The sequence below is a fragment of the Salmo salar genome, chromosome 29 (assembly GCF_965601325.2).
Source record: "Salmo salar chromosome 29, fSalSal1, whole genome shotgun sequence".
NCBI lineage: Eukaryota > Metazoa > Chordata > Actinopteri > Salmoniformes > Salmonidae > Salmo > Salmo salar.
The window spans coordinates 23,594,324-23,618,367 of NC_138319.1; the positions used below are offsets into that span (position 1 = coordinate 23,594,324).

The 24,044-nt window shown below is 44.8% G+C and overlaps 1 protein-coding gene across 1 annotated transcript in view; it reads right to left on the bottom strand.

Moving 5' to 3' along the window:
- Window positions 1-24,044, bottom strand: part of scn5lab (sodium channel, voltage gated, type V-like, alpha b) — a 190,623-nt gene that overhangs the window by 34,119 nt on the left and 132,460 nt on the right. Inside the window, exons 17-18 of the mRNA XM_082970748.1 lie at window positions 13,154-13,294; window positions 12,569-12,904 (exon numbers count right to left, since the gene is read on the bottom strand). Coding sequence (XP_082826874.1) covers window positions 12,569-12,904; window positions 13,154-13,294 — 477 coding nt within the window. The remainder of the gene's footprint in view (window positions 1-12,568; window positions 12,905-13,153; window positions 13,295-24,044) is intronic.

Genomic DNA, 24,044 nt, shown 5'->3' on the forward strand with positions numbered 1-24,044 from the left:
ATGGACCTCCCCCACCACTACCACCCGAGCCCCAGCCTCTACGGGCTCCCCAAGGGCCAGAGCCACAAGCGGTGGCGGTTGAAGAAAGGCCTATGCGGGCACGAACTCGCCCTGCTCATCTGGGGGACTACTTAACCTCTTTTCATTCTTAGGCTCCGGTAGGTGTCTTAGTCAACCTCCAGGTTAATGGACTGAACTGGTTAGTTTGGAGAGTCCTTCTGTTTAAAGGTTAATGTTGTATTTCTTACAGGTATCACTCTAGGTTCTTGCCCTATGGACATTTTATATATGGTACCAGTCCCTGGTTTTGGAAAGGGGGGGGAAATGTTATGTATGGTACGACGTGCTGTACGTCATACTGTACGTTGTTATGGTTTACGACAGTGTGCTGCTTTATGGATGAATGGCTTGTCAGGATGAGTGGCACATGTCATTAAACGACAGAGTGATGTACAATGTGAAACCGTGCAGACGTGCGTTCTTCTACAGCTAGGCTAGATATAACAATATGCTTCATGTCCATGGCCATGTGTCATTTAAAGGGATTGTGCACCCCAAACCAGAATTATGACTGATGTTTTCATGCTTTTAAAGTCGGCTAAAGTGAAGTTCAATCCATACCTTTATTAATCTATTCTCTAAAGTAATTTGGAATTTTGGAATTCTCTATGCATTCCCTCCAACCTCAAGAATTCTATCATTGGAGAGCACAGCTCAGAGAGAGAGAGGGATTACTTAACAGTAGATCCTCTCAACTGTTCATCACCAATACAGTCATACAGCCATTCTCTGCAGACAATACAGCGAGGGGGCCCTTCAACAAACAACCTTTACTCCAATTTCACTTTTACATTCTCTTGGCTTTAGAGGATCAGTATTCTATTACCACTGTCAATAAACCCACGAACGCCCGACGAGAACAACGACATCAACCTAAAACCAATACAGTCATTGTCCTGGTCAGCTTCATGATTATGAATCTTTCTTTTGCTTTTCCTTCTAGATACACAGATAAACCTTTTATGTCATCTCATGTCATCTGTTGAGTTTTACTGGTCATTCCATACCCATGTCAGGCTTGTAACAACACATCATCAGATGTACATTACTGCTCCGCCTGTCGAGCGGGCATCCCATGAGCCTTTGTGTTTTACAGGCCCATCGTGCTCAGCTTAGGGGTGACAGGGGAGTTGGTATGTCTGGTATAGCTGAACCAATAACACTGGTTGTATACTACGCCCATGGTCCCAATAGACAGATACGCCTACATGCACACACACACCACTCACATACCCACCCAACACTTATAGTTCTGACATACTGTTTACTATTACCATTATTATTATAATAAGCATTATCATTTGTATTATAATTAGTATTATAATTTTTGTTTTTATCATTATCATTATCCTTATTATTCATTATTATCATTTTTATTATTATCATCATTACCATTATTATCATTAGCATTTGCATTATTTGCATTATTATTATTGTCATTGTCATTATTATTATCATTATTATTATTATTATTATTGTTTATCGTGCTACCAGTCACTTTCTCCAAATCCCTGCCTACATGTACATCCCTGCACATTGTACATTTGCTACTGGCACTGACCTTGTACATAGCTTACATTCTTATGATATTCTAGTTCTCTCTCTTATTTCTTGTGTTTTTTTATGTTGTTTTTGTCATACTATTTTAATATTGAATACTTGCAAGTTAGGCATTTCAGTGTATTTGTGCATGTGACAAATAAAACTTGAAACTATCACAAATACCAGGTGCATTGTCCCCCACATAACACACCTATAAATAGCCCCTCTGGGGAGAGAATTGGGCACTAAGCAGTGTTGCGCGCGCACACACACACACACACACACACACACACACACACACACACACACACACACACACACACACACACACACACACACACACACCTCAAACTCTATGAAAAAGGACTCCCCTGAATGTATATATAACTAGTCCCTCCAGGATTTTGCTGCGAATGTCCTGCGAATGTCCCGCAAAATCATCCTGTTGTCCCTCGTTTGGGTATTTTAAAGGTGGTCACCCTAGGTTAAGGATCAGGAGTTATGGGTGTAGTGGCAGACATTAACGGTTTTAGGTATTCAAGGGGTTGCAAAGACCAACACAATAAGCTTGATGACAAACTCCAAAAGTAATGTGTCACTGCCCGAGTGACACCACCCTTGACCTGGCTAGTCGAAAACGGAGGTGTATGTTTTATAGAACATAAACAATAAGGAGATTTCTGAAAAGTGTCTATACCTGATTCTGGTTTTAATTAGCTGTTCACCAGAATCTTGATTAGCTGATAAGCTGAATCAGGTGTGTTACAGCAGGGTTGGAGGAAAAGCCTGCAAACCCATTTCTCTAAGAAGAGGCTTGGCTTTCACCCTTATTTAGACATTACATTAGAGCCATTGATATGCTATGAGAGAAATTCCTGCCAAAACAATTTCAAGCATGTTTTCCGTCAATAAATGATAAATCATGTATCCCATTTCCTCATCAGTCTCAGAGCCTCTGGGATCTGAGATGTACCCGGTTGTTGCCGTGGCAGCGTTGTCGTGGTTGCGCTGTGCGGCGCTCGGACACAGCTGTGTGCCGTTACACAACCGTTGGTCCCTGGAGAACCCAAGCCTCTCAGCCTTCCCACCAGCCGCCTGGTGTCTCCCACCGATCAATTCCTGCTCTTCTCCAAATCCCACAACGTCACTTTGCTGCCCGAGATGTTCTTATCCATACTAGTATGACACTTAGAATGCAAGCATTGCAATACATACAGTACAGTAGCTTCATGCTATAATATTACTTTCAGAAAGTTCTGAATGACTCAACTGTGAATTTCCAATAACGTGCAAATCACATAATTGACTTGTAAGGAAAAGACCATTCCCAAATTGTCTTTCAAATCTGTATCATAACAAACCACATGTTGTGGAGTATGCTGAGGTATAACCTTTAGGAGAAGGGAACTATAAACACAGCGGCAGGATGTGTAGCACTGTATTATGAGCATGGTCTCTCTATGTTAAGCTCCACGCTCATCTGAGCAAGATTAGCCTTGCACAATAACCCTGTTAGTGGGATAATCAACATAAGCCTCCCGCTAAAACAATATCAAGTCATTAGCGAAGGAGTTGACTTTACAGTTAGAAAGCTATGCTTATGATGTACAAGGGCTCAATGGCACAATGGTGTGAGGAATGGTCAACAGCAGCTAGGGTTCCAGGCTCCACAAACACACACATGCACACACACCCTTCCCTTCGAAGTGTAAATAGTGGCCCGGGCCTTGGCCCCTGTAGTGATGAATCAGATAGACAGGCTGTTGACTGAAGAAGAGGTAAGGTGGGCGTCAGAGGTGAAACAAATCCCATCTACATTTCCCCAGTCTTTCAGCTGGCTGTGGCATTACAGCTCATGTGGGAGATTTGTCCCGGGTGCGAGCTAACGCCGGGCGCTGCTTTTTTCTATCACACCCTCCCAGCCATACTTTGACGTTGAGGTGTTGTGAAAGGCACGAGCCTGTGTCTGCCTCGGCTGCATAGTCTCTTCATAGTAAAAACAAGAGCGGAGACGCTTTTTGCCTGCTGCTAACCTACTGTAACTCTTAATTGTCCTCCACCTTGAAATCGAGAAGGGAACTGTGGATCGGTCTCCGTCCGTTCGTCTGTTTATCTGTTCGTCTGTCCATATGTTAGTCACACGCAATATCTCAGACAGCACTGGCCCGATTTTGACAAAACTTGGGTGAATGATGCATCTTGCCATAGAGATCCGGCATTTATAAAATGACACTGATTGGCCCACGGCGGAAGCTATAGTAAATACAGTAACTGACATTTGTGAGTCAAACCAGAGAGGATGAGGTGAAGCGAGAGGGATAACTGGGCCTAAAATCTGTCTTCTCCAGCAAGTGGCTTTTTGTTGTTGTTGTGTGTTTGTATGGAGGTCAATGAGAGTGTTGAATTTGTTTAAGAAAACATTGAATGGCTTGTTTGCTACATGTGGCTTATTTGATCAAATATAAGTTTTGTAATACTTAGGTTGTTACTAGTATACTGATGCTATGTTATGCTGGCCCAGTTGAACGTTACGTCATCGGGCGAAAGCGCGGAGGGAAGCGCGCCCTTCTCAAATCTAACATTAATCTGCACAACTCGGGCATGTTTTCAACAAGGCAGAATCAAATCAAATTTTATTTGTCACGTGCGCCGAATACAACAGACCTTACAGTGAAATGCTTACTTGCAGGTTCGAACCCATAGTGCAAAAAAGGTATTAGGTGAACAGTAGGTAAATAAAGAAATAAAACAACAGTAAAAAGACAGGCTATATACAGTAGCGAGGCTATAAAAGTAGCGAGGCTACATACAGACACCGGTTAGTCAGGCTGATTGAGGTAGTATGGACATGTAGATATGGTTAAAGTGACTATGCATATATGATGAACAGAGAGTAGCAGTAGCATAAAAGAGGGGTTGGCGGGTGGTGGGTGTGACACAATGCAGATAGTCCGGTTAGCCAATGTGCGGGAGCACTGGTTGGTCGGCCCAATTGAGGTAGTATGTACATGAATGTATAGTTAAAGTGACTATGCATATATGATAAACAGAGAGTAGCAGCAGCGTAAAAAGAGGGGGTGTTCTGTAGAGAGAACAGTCTATGACTGGGGAGGCTGGGGTCTTTGACAATTTTTTGGGCCTTCCTCTGACACCGCCTGGTGTAGAGGTCCTGGATGGCAGGCAGCTTAGCCCCAGTGATGTACTGGGCCGTACGCACTACCCTCTGTAGTCCATTGAGGTCAGAGGCCGAGTAATTGCCGTACCAGGCAGTGATGCACCCAATCAGGATGCTCTCGATGTTGCAGCTGTAGAACCTTTTGAGGATCTCAGGACCCATGCCAAATCTTTTTAGTTTCCTGAGGGGGAATAGGCTTTGTTATGCCCTCTCATGACTGTCTACTTTAAGCTGGTGCAAAACACTTCTACATGGGTGCCCGGGCGAAATGAATTGAACCCCCTCAGTCTGAGTACCAATCTCTTTAACTAACATTCGACTCCTTGCCACTCGATCCTGGTCATTGCCAAAGAGACTGGCATTTCGGCAATCTCAACGTTAAATATGCACTGGATTTAGGGTAAGAGTTGCTCATTGGTTGTTGGAAATAACATAAATATTTTCCATGACAACATGTGGAGACTCGAAAATAGAATTTGAATTCATAAGAAAGTAAAAAACAAACATGAACTCTTAGCTAGACAAGTGGCGGCATGTAACCTGTGGAGACAGGTACAGTAGCCTAGCGGTTAGAGCGTTGGACACAACCCTTGCTCCATGGGATCTGTACTACTTTGGCTGACCCTGTAAAACTACTAAATTCACTCCGCCTATCCAGTGTATGTGACAATAAAACATGTTTTTGTTGTTGTTGTATTTTGAGGCTTGAAATCAAAACTAAGAAATTTTGTGGTTGGAATTGAAGTATTATTTACTTTGAGAATGTATACCTGAGCTAGCAATTTTATTTGACCTTTATTTAACTAGGCAAGTCAGTTAAGAACAAATTCTTATTTACAATGACGGCCGAAGGAACAGTGGGTTAACTGCCTTGTTCAGGGGCAAAACGACAGGTTTTTACCTTGTCCGCTCAGGGATTTGAACTAACAACATTTTGGTTACTAGCCCAATGTTCTAACCACTAGGCTACCTGCTGCCCCAGATGAATAGTTTCATCTGGACAAACAAAAAATGGTTGTTTAGCAACCAGATACCAACTGTGTTCTGTGGAGAGAAAAAAGCGAGTTCCAATTGGATGATAGCAATGAGGGTGATCGAATGTTCATATTTGAAGATGGCAGAAAGGCCAGTCTCTTTGGCACATGATATGGAGTACAGGGAGATTATTAGCTAAAGAGACTGGTTAGCCTTCCATTTTCTCATTTTTTATTTTAATTATTATTATTTTTTTTACCCTGTTTTCTCCCCAATTTCATGGTATCCAATTGGTAGTTACAGTCTTGTCTCATCGCTGCAACTCCCATACGGACTCGGTAGAGGCGAAGGTCGAGAGCCGTGCGTCCTCCGAAACACAACCCAACCAAGCCGCACTGCTTCTTGACACAATGCCCATTTAACCTGGATGCACCAATGTGTTGGAGGAAACACAGTGCACCGGGCGACCTTGTCAGCGAGCACTGCGCCTGGCCCGCCATAGGAGTCGCTAGTGCGCGATGGGACAAGGACATTCCTGCCAGCCAAACCCTCCTCTAACCCGGACGACGCTGGGCCAATTGTGCCCACCGGCTGCGACAGAGCCTGGACTCGAACCCAGAATCTCTAGTGACACAGCTGGCACTGCTAGCATTGTCAGAGTGGCCACCAGAGTATGTGGTCAATTTAATGGATAGTCTGTGGTTACACACGATAACTGAAATTGGCCCAATCATTTGTGGGGAACAAAATTGTTTACTGTTGCCTTGTTTACAATGTTTTGAATTGTTCTAATTATCTTTTAGGTGCTAACTAATGTTTCAGGGCAATGTTCTCTCTCGCTGCCCTTTTCCTGATAAAGGATAGCGACAGGCATGCATCTGAGGCCACGGTTAGCTGGATAGATGCAGATGGCCGCTCTGTACGGGAGACTGGCTAGGGAACCCTGCGTGTACTTCCTGATTATCTACACAGTGAGCTACAGCAAACCTGAAACAGCCTCCATGGGTGACATGCATATAACAGGTTGTCTTAAAAGAGAGAAAAAGAAAGAGAAAGAGCAAGAGAAAGAGAGAAAGAGAGAGGGAGGGAGGAGTCAGTGACAGGTGTAGGGATAAAGATAAAACAGACTGAGTGGGTGGACAGGCAGGTGTACAGAGATGGAGTGAGTGAAGGGATAAAAGAGAGAACAAGGGACGGTGAGAGGACAGGTGCATAGTAAGATTAAAGCGGGTGGGCAAGACGTGACCGCTCTCTTAAAACTAATTGGAGCACAGGTGTGCAAAGAGACAAACCGACACAGATAAGTCAGCTCTGTTTAGAGGGACGGAGGGAGAGCGAGAGAGACAAATGGAGGCAGAGAGAACGGAAGAGAAAACAGATGTAAACAACTGCCCCTCTCTCTCTCTCTCTATCTATATATATATATATATACAGTTGAAGTCAGAAGTTTACACATACTTAGGTTGGAGTCATTAAAACTCCTTTTCAACCACTCCACAAATTTCTTGTTAACAAACGATAGATTTGGCAAGTCGGTTAGGACATTTACTTTTAGCAAGACACAAGTAATTTTTCCAACAATTGTTTACAGATAGATTATTCCACTTATAATTCACTGTATCACAATTCCAGTTGGTCAGAAGTTTACATACACTAAGTTGACTGTGCTTTTAAACAGCTTGGAAAATTCCAGAAAAGTATGTCATGGCTTTAGAAGCTTCTGATAGGCATCATTGACATCATTTGAGTCAATTGGAGATGTACCTGTGGATGTATTTCAAGGCCTACCTTCAAACTCAGTGCCTCTTTGCTTGACATCATGGGAAAATGTAAAGAAATCAGCCAAGACCTCAGAAAGAAATTGTAGACCTCCACAAGTCTGGTTCATCCTTGGGAGCAATTTCCAAACGCCTGAAGGTACCACGTTCATCTGTACAAACAATAGTACACAAGTATAAACACCATGGGACCATGCAGCCATCATACCGCTCAGGAAGGAGACACGTTCTGTCTCCTAGAGGTGAACGTACTTGGTGCAAAAAGTGCAAATCAATCCCAGAACAACAGCAAAGGACCTTGTGAAGATGCTGGAGGAAACGGGTACAAAAGTAACTATATTCACAGTAAAACAAGTCCTATATCGACATAACCTGAAAGGGTGCTCAGCAAGGAAGAAGCCACTGCTCCAAAACCGCCATAAAAAAGCCCGGCTACGGTTTTCAACTGCACATGGGGACAAAGAGCGTACTATTTGGAGAATAGCTGGATAGAAAACAAAAATAGAACTGTTTGGCCATAATGACCATCATTATGTTTGGAGGAAAAAGGTTGAGGCTTGCAAGCCGAAGAACACCATCCCAACTGTGAAGCACGGGGGTGGCAGCTTCATGTTGTGGGGGTGCTTTGCTGCAGGAGGGACTGGTGCACTTCACAAAATAGATGGCATCATGAGGAAAGAAAATTATGTGGATATGTTGATGCAACATCTCAAGACATCAGTCAGGAAGTTAAAGCATGGTCGCAAATGGGTCTTCCAAATGGACAATGACCCCAAGTATACTTCCAAAGGTGTGGCAAAATGGCTTAAGGACAACAAAGTCAAGGTATTGGAGTGGCCATCACAAAGCCCTAACCTCAATCCTATAGAAAAAATGTGGGCAAAACTGAAAAAGTGTGTGCGAGCAAGGAGGCCTACAAACCTGACTCAGTTACACCAGCACTGTCAGGAGCAATGGGTCAAAATTCACCCAACTTATTGTGAGAAGTTTGTGGAAGGCTACCCGAAACATTTGACCCAAGTTAAACAATTTAAAGGCAATGCTACCAAATACTAATTCAGTGTATGTAAACTTCCGACCCACTGGGAATGTGATGAAAGAAATAAAAGCTGAAATAAATAATTCTCTCTACTATTATTCTGACATTTCATATTCTTAAAATAAAGTGGTGATCCTAACTGACCTAAGACAGGGAATCTTTACTAGGATTAAATGTCAGGAATTGTGAAAAACTGAGTTTAAATGTATTTGGCTAAGGTGTACGTAAACTTCCAACTTCAACTGTATATACTACCATTCAAAAGTTTGAGGTCACTTAGAAATGTCCTTGTTTTTTAAAAGAAAAGCATTTTTTTTTGTCGATTTAAATAACATCAAATGGATCAGAAATACACTGTACACATTGTTAATGTTGTAAATGACTATTGTAGCTAGAAATGCCTGATTTTTAATGGAATATCTACATAGTCATTCAGAGGCCCATTATCAGCAACCATCACTCCTGTGTTCCAATGGCACGTTGTGTTAGCTAATCCAAGTTTGTCATTTTAAAAGGCTAATTGATCATTAGATAACCGTTTTGCAATTAGGTTAGCACAGCTGAAAACTGTTGTGCTGATTTAAAGAAGCAATAATATTGGCCTTCTTTAGACTAGTTGAGTATCTGGAGCATCGGCATTTGTGGATTCGATCACAGGCTCAAACCTTTTAAAATGATAAACATGGATTAGCTAACACAACGTGCCATTGGAACACAGGAGTGATGGTTGCTGATAATGGGGTCTCTACGCCTATGTAGATATTCCATAAAAAAATCAGCCGTTTCCAGCTACAATAGTCATTTACAACATTAACAATGTGTACACTGTATTTCTGATCAATTTGATGTTACTTTAATGGACAAAAAATGTGATTTTCTTTCAAAAAGGACATTTCTAAGTGACCCCAAACTTTTGAACGGTAGTGTATATATATTAACAACCTGTTCCATACATGTTGAGAATGCTGTATCATGTTTCCATAAACATTTGCAAAACTCTCCATAAACGTTTGCATACCACGTAGTATAAGCTCGCTCTCCTTCTCCCAGCTCCCAACCTTTTCAACTTCAACAAAGTTTTATATTTATTCAAGAAGCCTGGCTCATTTCACGTCTCCTTATCAACATCAATTCATCTTTGAAACTAACCCTAACCCCCAGACAACAAGGTAATGGGCCACAATCTAGCTCCGTTCAATTCAACCCATTTTAATGGATGCAGACAAAGAGACAGGTGAAAGACAAATGCTGGCAACAAAATGCACTTTGGCCTCAAGGATCTTATTCCATATTCCTGATTGGGCGGCAATATACGGAGCCATTGTTACCAAATGGAAGAAGTACCCAACTACAGAAATAGTAGTATAAATCTTTACAAGGTGTACAATTGGACAGGGCATCCATTTTGGGAAGTGTCCGCTCAGGGCCAAATTGCTCTGGAGGAAGTGAGAAAACAAAACAGGGCATGAAAATAGCCTTTGTGCGTGGGCTTGGAGCGGCTCACTTCAGACGGAGAGAGAGGGAGAGGGAAAGGGATGGAATGAGAGAGGGAGGAGGGTGGAGGGTGGAGAGTGGAGGGTGAGAGAAAAAGAGAGGGAGATAAGGGCTCTCTTTCCAGTCTGCTCAACAGTCAGTTATTGGACCGCTAAGCAACCTCTCAGGCCGAGAGAGAAAGAGAGTGAGAGAGAGAAAAAGATGAGGGGGGAGAGAGAGAGGAGAGAGAAAAGAGAGGGTGGACCAAAAGACTAGAAGAACTCATACATGCATCTGACCCCCATTTAGTAGACACAATGAACATCACAGTTCTAACATGAGAGGGACAAGCACACATGGCAATGCCTACAGTGTGAGACAAGACCAACTCTGTCATAATTACGTATCTAGCACCAGTCTGCCGTCTGAAGTCAATCACTAATTAAAGTAGAAAATATTAGCCTCTATGATGTAACGACTCCATTTCTCTACTCCCTTCCTATACGCAGAAACTCAAACACGAAGTACCCGTGCTAAGGACTATTCAATGCTGGTCTGACCAATCGGAATCCACGCTTCAAGATTGTTTTGATTACACGGACTGGGATATGTTCCGGATAGCCTCCGAGAATAACATTGATGATTATACTGATACGGTGGCTGAGTTTATCAGGAAGTGTATAGGAGATGTTGTACCCACTGTAACTATTAAAACCTAACCAGAAACCATGGAAAGATGCCAGCATTCGCGCAAAACTGAAAGCGCGAACCATCGCATTTAACCAAGGCAAGGTGACTGGGAATATGGCAGAATACAAACAGTGATGTTATTCCCTCTGTCGCGGACACCGACGTCTTGCTTCCGAACAAGCAAAACACCTTCTTCGCCCGCTTTGAGGATAACACAGTGCCACCGACCGCTACCAAGGAATGTGGGCTCTCCTTCTCCGTGGCTGACGTAAGACGTTTAAGCGTGTTAACCCTCGCAAGGCTGCCGGCCCAGTGACTATCGCTCTGTAGCACTCTTTTCTGTCATCATGAAGTGCTTTGAGAGAGTAGTCACTTCAATTTGCTTACTGCCCCAATAGATCCACAGACGATGCAATCGCCATCGCACTGTACACTGCCCTATCCCATCTGGACAAGAGGAATACCTATGTAAAAATGCTGTTCATTGACTACAGCTCAGCATTCAACACCATAGTACCCTCCAAGCTCATCATTAAGCTCGAGGCCCTGGGTTTGAACCACGCCCTGTGCAACTGGGTCCTGGGCTTCCTGACTGGCCACCCCCAGGTGGTGAAGGTAGGAAACAACACCTCCACTTCACTGATCCTCAACACTGGGGCCCCACAAGGATGCATGCTCAGCCTCCTGCTGTACTCCCTGTTCCCCCATGACTGCGTGGCCATGCATGCCTCCAACTCAATCATCAAGTTTGCAGACGACACAACAGTAGGTGGCCTGATTACCAACAATGACGAGACAGCCTACAGGGAGGAGGTGAGGGCCCTGGGAGTGTGGTGCCAGGAAAATAACCTCTCACCCAACATCAACAAAACAAAGGAGCTGATCGTGGACTTCAAGAAACAGCAGAGGGAGCACCCCCCTATCCACATCGACGGGACAGCAGTGGAGAAGGTGGAAAGCTTCAAGTTCCTCGGCATACACATCACTGACAAACTGAAATGGTCCACCCACACAGACAGTGTGGTGAAGAGGCGCAACAGCACCTCTTCAACCTCAGGAGGATGAATAAATGTTTCTTGGCACCTAAAACCCTCACAAACTTTTTACAGTTGCACAATTGAAAGCATCCTGTCGGGCTGTATCACCACCTGGTACGGCAACTGCACCGCACACAACCGCAGGGCTCTCCAGAGGGTGCCCGATGTCACAGGAAGGCCAAAAAGATCATCAAGGACAACAACCACCCCAGACACTGCCTGTTCACCCCACTGTCATCCAGATGGCGTGGTCAGTACAGGTGCATTAAAGCTGGGACCGAGAAACTGAAAAACATCTTCTATCTCAAGGCCATCAGACTGTTAAATAGCCATCATTAGCACATTAGAGGCTGCTGCCCTATATACATAATAGTCACTTTAATAATGTTAACGTTTTTTGCATTACTCATCTCATACGTATTATATCCTAGTCTACTGTATCTTAGTCTATGCCGCTCTGACATTGCTCGCCCAAATATTTATATATTCTTAATTCCATTCCTTTACTTTAGATTTGTGTGTATTGTGTCTATTGATGTGAAATTGTTAGATATTACATGTTAGATATTACTGCACTGTTGGAGCTAGAAACACAAGCATTTCAATACACCTGCAATAACATCTGCTAAACACGTGTATGTGACTAATAAAATTGTATTTTATTTAATGTTTGGGGATAACAATATCTGATATATTACAGTGGCCCATTAATGGCTTGTATCACAAAAATGTGACTGATATCGATATAGACTTCCATATCGGTACCCTTCACTTCCACCAACCTAAACTCCCATCCTACCTGCTTGCTCTCCTCCTCCTCCTCCTCCGCCTCTGAGCTCTCGCTCTCCCCCTCTTCCTCCTCATCCTCGTCCTCGGGGAACTCCACGTCCGACTCGCCAGGAGCGATGGGCACGCTGATGGTCAGGTTGGGGTTGGTCATGTAGCTGTCGTCCACCTCCGGGACCATAATCTTCTCCCCGTGGCGTCCGATCCCTCCCGCCACCGCCACCACTGTCCCGTTGCCAACCTCGCCAAGCGGAGCACCGTGGCTCAGCCTCTTGAGCTTCAGCATGGCCTCGGCTTCTTTGCTCTTCTGCCGCCGCCGCTTGAAGTTGCCGTTGAAGAAGTCGCAGATCTGCAACGAAGTAATGAACTACGTTTAAGAAGACGTGATTCACTTTTTTTCATGTTATTTTTTGAGGGTTTTGTGATTAATTTGTTTGTTTGGTTGATATAGGTTGTTTAATTTTTACTCATAGCCCATACTACATTTCATGATATATCTTATTTTGAATCTATCTAATTGTCTATGCTAAATAGTAAAAAAGTAGAGAATAAAAATGTAATTAAACAATGAATAGCTGTTTAAAATCAAGTGCCCAACCTGGCTTCGGAGCCAGCTCATGCCGCTTTTGATGCGGCCAATGGCAATCTGTAGGTTGTTCATCTCGCCATCGTCGTCGGGCGCTGAGAGGTTGTCCGAGCTGAACGAGCTGAGCAGCAAGGCTAGGAAAAGGTTGAGCACCTGGAAGGAGGAGAGAGGGAGAGGTGTGTTAATAAAGCCTGGGAGGAGAGAGTGGAAGGAGTTTTAATAAAGCCGTGTTGGACAAGCTGAGGTTCAGCACCTGGGAGTGGGAGAGAAGGAGAGGAGTTTTAATGAAGCTTTATTGGACAATTAAGATGTTATTACTTTCATATTGATTAAAAAGTTAGTGACAAACAACATCTTAATGTAAACAAGACTGCTAGATCAAATAGCTATAAAAAGCTAGCCAGCAGGTCTGGTTCCTGAAAGCGGCAGAGTGTGGAGAAGGGCCCTGATGTGTAACACTAGGAATGTAAACAGCAGGTGTGATTTGGGCCTGGTTTTAAATGTCAGCCTCCAACGGGAACAGAAGCTCTCCATGTCCATGTTAAACAAGAGAACCTGCTCCTCTGGGCTGTAGGGCTGTGTGTGTTTAGTGTGTGTGTGTGTGGGGGGCGGGGGGGGGGGTTGTGTGTGTGTGTGCATCTGTCCGCGTGCCTCCATGCTTCCGTGCCTGCCTGCCTGAATTTGCACATGGCAACCATAGCCCCTTAGACACAGGGCCACTTTTCCTCAGTTTAGTAAATGTCAACCGTGCATGCAGTTTCATGATGGAATTTCATTACCATTGTGTAATGATTACAAACACCATTTTGTAGTCAAATTTCGATTTTCTTCCCACATCCTAACACGAGCTTCATAAATGAAACTGTGATTTAATAGGGCCTATAATAACGAAACATCCTAGACCAAAACTGCATGTTTTGGGTTTACCTGAGACTGTTCTCTCTGTGTTTCTCCAAAGGCTTATTGGTGTCGTACCAACGCATCAATCAAATCAATCCAAATCAATGAATTGACATGTCATTCATCCGTTTCTTGGTAACCATCCATCTATTATATCTTTGCAGCCAGCGTCAATCAACATTGACAATGTTCTATGGTTCTGAGATTTCACACTACTTTTGGCAAAGGGAAACAAACATGTTATGTGGGAGTGTCTAGCATGTCCCCATATTACCCAGGGGAACAAACCATGTGTGTATGTGTGCATGCGTGCATGTATGTGTGTGCATGTGTGTGTTTGAGGATGGGAGTTGGAAGCGACACAGCCCTGGACACCCTGTGCCGGTCTCGCCACACTTGGTGCCCGCTGCGACAGGTGTAATTAGGTGTCTGGCTTTTCTATTTTCTACCCCGCTACACTTGTCCTACAAACACACCACCATGCCATGCTGCCATCTCAGAGAGTGATAGAGCTAAAACACCATAGAGTCCACTGAATAACCGTCTTCATTCAATTGTTTGAGATCAAGAAGAGGGACTGGGCTTTACTTTTTGGGACTGGGCTTTACTTACTTACTAACATTTGCCTGCTTGCCATAGCTGTTTAAAATCACATGATGCACACTCGATGATGTCATCAGTGGCTCCTTCTATTGTTATTTTGAAACAATAAAACCAGCTGTTTCACATCTGTTGACATTGTAGTGGTGCTGGAGATGATCAATTTGATGTTGAACATTTTAGAATGTTCCCTTTAAGTTTGTAGGCTAAGGTTGACCTTAAAAAATGACCAACACACAAATCTACACCCGACACTCCCCCGTTTCAAGACAGCCTACAGGAGACGCATCACAACACCTCATGTATCATCCCACAATAGCACAAATAAGTCAATAGTATAACATAGACTGTTTATGGTCGATGCTGACTCTTACGTCAACCATGAGTTGCATGTTAGCGGGCGTGACACTGGTGAGATGACTGTGTGTCAAATCACCACACTCACCTCGCATGATGACACACTACATGGCCATGGAAACCCATTTCATGAAGCTCCTGATGAACAATTCTTGTGCTGACTTTGCTTCCAGAGGCAGTTTGGAACTCGGTAGTGAATGTTGCAACGGAGGACAGATGATATTTACACGCTACGTTCTTCAGCACTCGGCTGTCCCATTCTGTGAGCTTGTGTGGCTTACCACTTCGCGGCTGAGCCGTTGTTGCTCCTAGACGTTTCCACTGCACAATAACAGCACTTACAGTTGTTAATGTATTATGTATATATGGCGTAGTTAGCTGGCTCACCCCTCCTCCAACCTCCATCCATCCCAATGGTGTTACAATGAAATCCCCACTAAGGAGTTACCAATGGGTAGTATAATTTAAGATACAGTATAGTGCTATAACGCTGGGCTAAACCTTATACACTAAGATAATACGAAGGTTAATCATATAGCTGAAATAGTGGTAGATAATTCTATTTCCTAGACCTCTGCTATGTTGGCTATAATGCTGAATGTGTCCATTTTAATTTAAAGATCAATTTCCATTGCGTGGCTACTATAGCCCATAGGGGGAAAAAAACGACTGTACGTCCAACTTCGTTACTGGATATATTGTAAAGTGGAATTCTGAATGGGATTAATAGGGACTCACAAACACCCTGTGGATAGATAGTTTCTTCCCATGGGATGCTCTTTATCTGGTGATAAGTCAGTCAGTCAATCAGTTGTCTATGCAGCTAATGACAGAGAGTACATTGGCTTCCCCTGTAGGAGGAGCACTTGTTCAATGCCAAACGTGTGTGGCACACGCACACTCACACATTCTTGTGCAGCTAATCTTGTGGGGACATACAATTCAATCCTATTCAAAATCCTATTTTCCTTAACCCCTAACCCTAACCCTTACCCTTACCCTAAACCTTACCATAACCTTAACCCAAAAACCTACCCTAACTCTAAACCTAAGCCTAGCTCCTAACCTTAAAACTAACCCTAGCACCTAACCCTAAACCTAAACCTAATTCTAACCCTAACACTAATTCTAACCTTAACCCTAAACCCCCTCGATATAGCGTTTGACCTTGTGGGGACCAACAAAACGTCCACAGTTGGTCACATTTTTTCCCTTTAATATTGTTGTAGGGACTTCTGGTCCCCACAAGTATAGTTAAACACATCCACACATACGCACACATGCACGCATGCACGCACGCACGCACGCACACACACACAAACACACAGTCTTGGTGAAAAATCATTTTCTTTAGATCTCTCATTAGCCTTCCTCCCTCCCAGTGTTTTCTTTAACTTAATTGTGCTGTAATTATGTTAATCATGTAAGGGCCCTCTTGTTGGCTCTTTAATAATTCTAAGTGTGGTGCTCTTAGCCAAATTGACTGGGAGGTGTGTCCACAGCGAGATGACGGTAGATGACTGAGTCGAGATCAAATGGTTAATCTGGCTTCCTCTAACTGTCTAATTACATGTGATGTTATACTGTAGATGCAGTAGGTCTGCTGGATTCTACAGTACTGGACTGTATGCTCTTGTTCCAGTATCTCCAAGTATAATGTTATGACAGCTACATAATATACAGTGCATTCGGAAAGTGTTCAGACCCCTTGACTTTTTCCACATTTTGTTACGTTACAGCCTTATTCTAAAATTGATTAAATTATTTATTTTTCCTCATCAATCTACACACAATACCCCATAATGACGAAGTGACAACAGGTTTTTAGAATTTTGTCAAATTTATTACCAATAAAAAACTGAAATTCCTCCTTTACATAAGTATTCAGACCCTGAACTCACATCCTCCTTGAGATGTTTCTACAACTTCATTGGATTCAACCTATGGTAAATTCAATTGATTGGACATGATTTGGAAAGGCCCACACCTGTCTATATAAGGTCCCACAGTTGACAGTGCATGTCAGAGTAAAAACCAAGCCATGAGGTCAAAGGAATTGTCCGTAGAGCTCCGAGACAGGATTGTGTCGAGGCACAGATTTGGGGAAGGGTACCAAAAATGTCTGCAGCATTGAAGGCCCCCAAGAACACAGTGGCCTCCCATCATTCTTAAATGGAAGAAGTTTGGAACCACCAAGACTCTTCCTAGAGCTGGCCGCCCGGCCAAAGTGAGAAATTTGGGGTACAAGTGCCTTGGTCAGGGAGGTGACCAAGAACCCGATGGTCACTCTGACTGAGTTCTAGAGTTCCTCTGTGGAGATGGGAGAACCTTCCAGTAGGACAACCATCTCTGGCCTTTATGGTAGAGTGGCCAGACGGAAGCCACTCCTCAGTAAAAGGCACATCACAGCCCACTTAGGATTTGCCAAAAGGCACCTAAAGACTCTCAGACAATGATAAACAAGATTTTCTGGTCTGTGAAACCAAGATGGCCTGAATGCCAAGTGTCACATCTGGAGGAAACCTAGCACCATCCCTACGGTGAAGAATGGTGGTGGCAGTATCATGCTGTGGGGATGTTTTTCAGCGGCAGGGACTGGGAGACTAGTCAAGATCAAGGGAAAGATGAATGGAGCAAAGTACAGAGAGATCCTTGATGAAATCTTGCTCCAGGGCGTTCAGGACCTCAGACTGGGGCAAAGTTTCACCTTCCAACAGGACAACGACCCTAAACACACAGCAAGACAACGCAGGAGTGGCTTCAGGACAAATCTCTGAATGTCCTTGAGTGGCCCAGCCAGAGCCCGAACTTGAACCTCGATTGAACATCTCTGGAGAGACCTGAAAATAGCTGTGCATCAGAGAAGAATGGAAGAAACTCCCCAAATACAGGTGTGCCAAGTTTGTAGCGTCATACCCTGTAATTGCTGCCAAAGGTCCATCAATAAAGTACTGAGTAAAGGGTCTAATTACTTATGTAAATGTATTATTTCATTTTTATTTTTAATACATTTGCTAAAATTTCAAAAAATCTGTTTTTGCTTTGTCATTATGGGGTATTGTGTGTAGATTGACGAGGGGAAGAAAAACATATTTAATCCATTTTAGAATAAGGCTGTAACGTAACAAAATGTGGAAAAAGTCAGGGGAGCTGATGTCACGCCCTGACCTGAGAGAGACATTTTTCTCTGTTTAGTTAGGTCAGGGTGTGATATGGGGTGGGCATTCTATGTATTTTATTTCTATGTTTTGGCCAGGTATGGTTTCCAATCAGAGGCACCTGTCTATCGTTGTCTCTGATTGGGAACCATACTTAGGCAGCCCTTTTTCCCTCCTTGAGTTGTGGGATCTTGTTTTTGTGCAGCTGCCTTTGAGCAGCCCCAGAACGTCACGTTTCTTTCTGTTTATCCTGTTTATTGTTTTGTTTCGGTTTCACTTCTAAATAAAGGATGTGGAATTACTGGCACGCTGCGCCTTGGCTTATTTATGACAGGGAGTTCGAGGACAGTGATCGTGACAGCTGAATACTTTCTGAATGCACCGTACTGGGCCTTGTACAGGTGCTTCATGTAGAATGGGATTTACACACACACAGAAATAGATAAAAAGGCATATATTTCACTGCTCAAAAAAATAAAGGGAACACTAAAATAACACATCCTAGATCTGAATGAATGAAATAATCTTATTAAATACTTTTTTCTTTACATAGTTGAATGTGCTGACAACAAAATCACACAAAAATAATCAATGGAAATCCAATTTATCAACCCATGAAGGTCTGGATTTGGAGTCACACTCAAAATTAAAGTGGAAAACCACACTACAGGCTGATCCAACTTTGATGTAATGTCCTTAAAACAAGTCAAAATGAGGCTCAGTAGTGTGTGTGGCCTCCACGTGCCTGTATGACCTCCCTACAATGCCTGGGCATGCTCCTGATGAGGTGGCGGATGGTCTCCTGGGGGATCTCCTCCCAGACCTGGACTAAAGCATCCGCCAACTCCTGGACAGTCTGTGGTGCAACGTGGCGTTGGTGGATGGAGCGAGACATGATGTCCCAGATGTGCTCAATTGGATTCAGGTCTGGGGAACGGGCAGGCCAGTCCATAGCATCAATGCCTTCCCCTTGCAGGAACTGCTGACACACTCCAGCCACATGAGGTCTAGCATTGTCTTGCATTAGGAGGAACCCAGGGCCAACTGCACCAGCATATGGTCTCACAAGGGGTCTGAGGATCTCATCTCGGTACCTAATGGCAGTCAGGCTACCTCTGGCGAGCACATGGAGGGCTGTGCGGCCCCCCAAAGAAATGCCACCCCACACCATGACTGACCCACCACCAAACCGGTCATGCTGGAGGATGTTGCAGGCAGCAGAACGTTCTCCACGGCGTCTCCAGACTGTCACATGTGCTCAGTGTGAACCTGCTTTCATCTGTGAAGAGCACAGGGCGCCAGTGGCGAATTTGCCAATCTTGGTGTTCTCTGGCAAATGCCAAACGTCCTGCACGGTGTTGGGCTGTAAGCACAACCCCCACCTGTGGACGTCGGGCCCTCATACCACCCTCATGGAGTCTGTTTCTGATCGTTTGAGCAGACACATGCACATTTGTGGCCTGCTGGAGGTCATTTTGCAGGGCTCTGGCAGTGCTCCTCCTGCTCCTCCTTGCACAAAGGCGGAGGTAGCGGTCCTGCTGCTGGGTTGTTGCCCTCCTACCGCCTCCTCCACGTCTCCTGATGTACTGGCCTGTCTCCTGGTAGTGCCTCCATGCTCTGGACACTACGCTGACAGACACAGCAAACCTTCTTGCCACAGCTCGCATTGATGTGCCATCCTGGATGAGCTGCACTACCTGAGCCACTTGTGTGGGTTGTAGACTCCGTCTCATGCTACCACTAGAGTGAAAGCACCGCCAGCATTCAAAAGTGACCAAAACATCAGCCAGGAAGCATAGAAACTGAGAAGTGGTCTGTGGTTACCACCTGCAGAACCACTCCTTTATTGGGCGTGTCTTGCTAATTGCCTATAATTTCCACCTGTTGTCTATTCCATTTGCACAACAGCATGTGAAATTTATTGTCAATCAGTGTTGCTTCCTAAGTGGACAGTTTGATTTCACAGAAGTGTGATTGACTTGGAGTTACATTGTGTTGTTTAAGTGTTCCCTTTATTTTTTTGAGCAGTATATATAGTACACATACTGTACGTGCACACACACACACACACACACACATATTATAGATTTATTTTTACCAATTTGCATTTGACCTTTCACTTGAGGGCTTTTACCATGCTGTGGCTAATATTTTTCTCTGACATAACATCAGTCAAACCATTAGCAGTCTACCACGTTATGGTGTCATTTCTAAAAACATAAAAGGCAGCAAATCAATTAGAAATCGGGGGGAGTTCATGTTATGGCGTCAACTCTGCTATTACAGCAGTGACATATTTTGTCACATGTAGCCAGGTCAATGACAGGTCAATGTCACCACATCCCTGGTGGTGAACATCACCTCATGGCATAAGGGACCAGAATAAACTGTGCCACTAGGTCAATAACAAAATCCCTTCCCTGAGAAAATCTGACGCTCAATGTTGGGACTGGTGCGTCCATATCAGCATGGATTCATTTACATGTTTTTGGATTCTTTGTATGGATTTTTTGGATGTATGCGTGTGTGTTTGTGTAATTTTGCATGACACACACACACACACACACACACACACACACACACACACACACACACACACACACACACACACACACATTAAACCAACATCCCACCCATCATGTCAATGTACTGCACTCATAACAACAACAACAAACAGGTTTTTGCCTTTCTGAGCCAAGGCCTGTGTAAAGGATTAAACCCAGCTTTTAGAATAAATCACCTTTAACATTCAACAGCCACAGCTTCATTAGGAAATGCATCGCCGACGTTGTCCCCACATTGAAGGTTCACTGCTTTCCCAATCAAAAGCCCTGGATTAACACTGAGGTTGGGACAGGGCTACCGCTCACAGGGCTATCACAGAAAAAGCTGAGGCTTCGGCTGAGGACAGGAACAAGTAAAAGAAGTCCCGCTACGACTTCCGCAGAGTCAATAAACGAGCAAAAGGACAATACAGGAATAAGGTGGAATCATATTACAAAGGCTCTGACACCCGCTGCATGTGGCAGGGGCTACAGTCCATTATGGATTATAAAGGAAGACCCAGCTGTGATCTGCCCAACGATGCCTCTCTACCAGACGAACTCAATGCATTTTATGCACGCTTCGACAATAACAACACCATGCCGTGCGACAGGGCTCCCACCGGCCCAGAGGACTGGGTGATCCCACTCTCAGAGGCCGACGTGAGAAAAGTCTTTAATCAGGTCAAAACTCACAAGGCCACGGGCTGAACAGTATTCCAGGGTGTGTTCTCAGAGCAGATCAGCGAACAGGCTTATTTACAACAATTTTTAACCTCTCCTTGTCCCAGTCTGTAATCCCCACGTTTTAAGCTGACCACCATCATTCCTGTTCCCAAAAACTCTAAGGCTTCATGCCACAATGACTAAAACCCTGTAGCACTCACATCTGTAATCATTAAGTAATTTGAAAGCCTGGTTATGGCACACAACTCCATCATCCCAGATACCCTAGACCCACTCCAATTTGCACACAGCTCCAACAGACGCAATCTCAATTTCACTCCACACTGCCCTCACCCACCTAGATAACAGGAATACCTATGTGACAATGCTGTTCATTGACTACAGTTCAGCGTTCAACACCATAGTCCCCTTCAAGCTTGTCTCAAAGCATAGGACCTTGGGAATGAACACCTCCCTCTGCAACTGGATCCTGGACTTCCTGATGGGCCGGCCCCAGGTGGTGAGGATAGGTAACATCACCTCCGCCACTCTGACTCTCAACACGGGGGCCCCACAGGGCTGCGCGCTTTGCTTACTCCCCTCCTGTACTCCCTGTTAACCCACAACTGTGTGGCCACGCACGACGCCAACACCATTATCAAGTTTGCTGATGAGAAAGCGTACAGGGAGGAGGTCAGTGACCTGGTATTGTATTTGTATTTATTAAGGATCCCCATTAGTTCCTGCCAAGGCAGCAGCTACTCTTCCTGGGGTCCAGCAACATTAAGGCAGTTACATATAATTTAACATTTTACATGACATTACATTTCATAACACTTTTCACAACACGTTAGGTGTGTTCCCTCAGACCTCTACTCTACTAACTCATATCTACAATACAAAATCCATGTGTACGTGTGTGTAGAGTGTGTGTCTTATTATGTGTATGTGTGTCTGTGTGTCTGTGTGTGTGTCTCTTCACATTACATTTACATTTTACATTTAAGTCATTTAGCAGACGCTCTTATCCAGAGCGACTTACAAATTGGTGCATTCACCTTATGATATCCAGTGGAACAACCACTTTACAATAGTGCATCTAAATCTTTTAAGGGGGGGGTTAGAAGGATTACTTTATCCTATCCTAGGTATTCCTTAAAGAGGTGGGGTTTCAGGTGTCTCCGGAAGGTGGTGATTGACTCCGCTGTCCTGGCGTCGTGAGGGAGCTTGTTCCACCATTGGGGTGCCAGAGCAGCGAACAGTTTTGACTGGGCTGAGCGGGAACTGTGCTTCCTCAGAGGTAGGGGGGCCAGCAGTCCAGAGGTGGATGAACGCAGTGCCCTTGTTTGGGTGTAGGGCCTGATCAGAGCCTGAAGGTATGGAGGTGCCGTTCCCTTCACAGCTCTGTAGGCAATCACCATGGTCTTGTAGCGGATGCGAGCTTCAACTGGAAGCCAGTGGAGAGAGCGGAGGAGCGTGAGAGAATTTGGGAAGGTTGAACACCAGACGGGCTGCGGCGTTCTGGATGAGTTGTAGGGGTTTAATGGCACAGGCAGGGAGCCCAGCCAACAGCGAGTTGCAGTAATCCAGACGGGAGATGACAAGTGCCTGGATTAGGACCTGCGCCGCTTCCTGTGTGAGGCAGGGTCGTACTCTGCGAATGTTGTAGAGCATGAACCTACAGGATCGGGTCACCGCCTTGATGTTAGTGGAGAACGACAGGGTGTTGTCCAGGATCACGCCAAGGTTCTTAGCACTCAGAGATAGCAGGAGAGCTGGCCAAGGACGGCACGTTCAAGAGTTTTGGAGAGAAAAGAAAGAAGGGATACTGGTCTGTAGTTGTTGACATCGGAGGGATCGAGTGTAGGTTTTTTCAGAAGGGGTGCAACTCTCGCTCTCTTGAAGACGGAAGGGACGTAGCCAGCTGTCAAGGATGAGTTGATGAGCGAGGTGAGGAAGGGGAGAAGGTCTCCGGAAATGGTCTGGAGAAGAGAGGAGGGGATAGGGTCAAGGGGGCAGGTTGTTGGGCGGCCGGCCGTCACAAGACGCGAGATTTCATCTGGAGAGAGAGGGGAGAAAGAGGTCAAAGCACAGGGTAGGGCAGTGTGAGCAGGACCAGCGGTGTCGTTTGACTTAGCAAACGAGGATCGTATATCGTCAACCTTCTTTTCAAAATGGTTGACGAAGTCATCCGCAGAGAGGGAGGAGGGGGGGGGGGGGGGGGGGAGGAGGATTCAGGAGGGAGGAGAAGGTAGCAAAGAGCTTCCTAGGGTTAGAGGCAGATGCTTGGAATTTAGAGTGGTAGAAAGTGGCTTTAGCAGCAGAGACAGAAGAGGAGAATGTAGAGAGGAGGGAGTGAAAGGATGCCAGGTCCGCAGGGAGGCGAGTTTTCCTCCATTTCCGCTCGGCTGCCCGGAGCCCTGTTCTGTGAGCTCGTAGTGAGTCGTCGAGCCACGGAGCAGGAGGGGAGGACCGAGCCGGCCTGGAGGATAGGGGACAGAGAGAATCAAAGGATGCAGAAAGGGAGGAGAGGAGGGTTGAGGAGGCAGAATCAGGAGATAGGTTGGAGAAGGTTTGAGCAGAGGGAAGAGATGATAGGATGGAAGAGGAGAGAGTAGCGGGAGAGAGAGAGCGAAGGTTGGGATGGCGCAATACCATCCGAGTAGGGGCAGAGTGAGA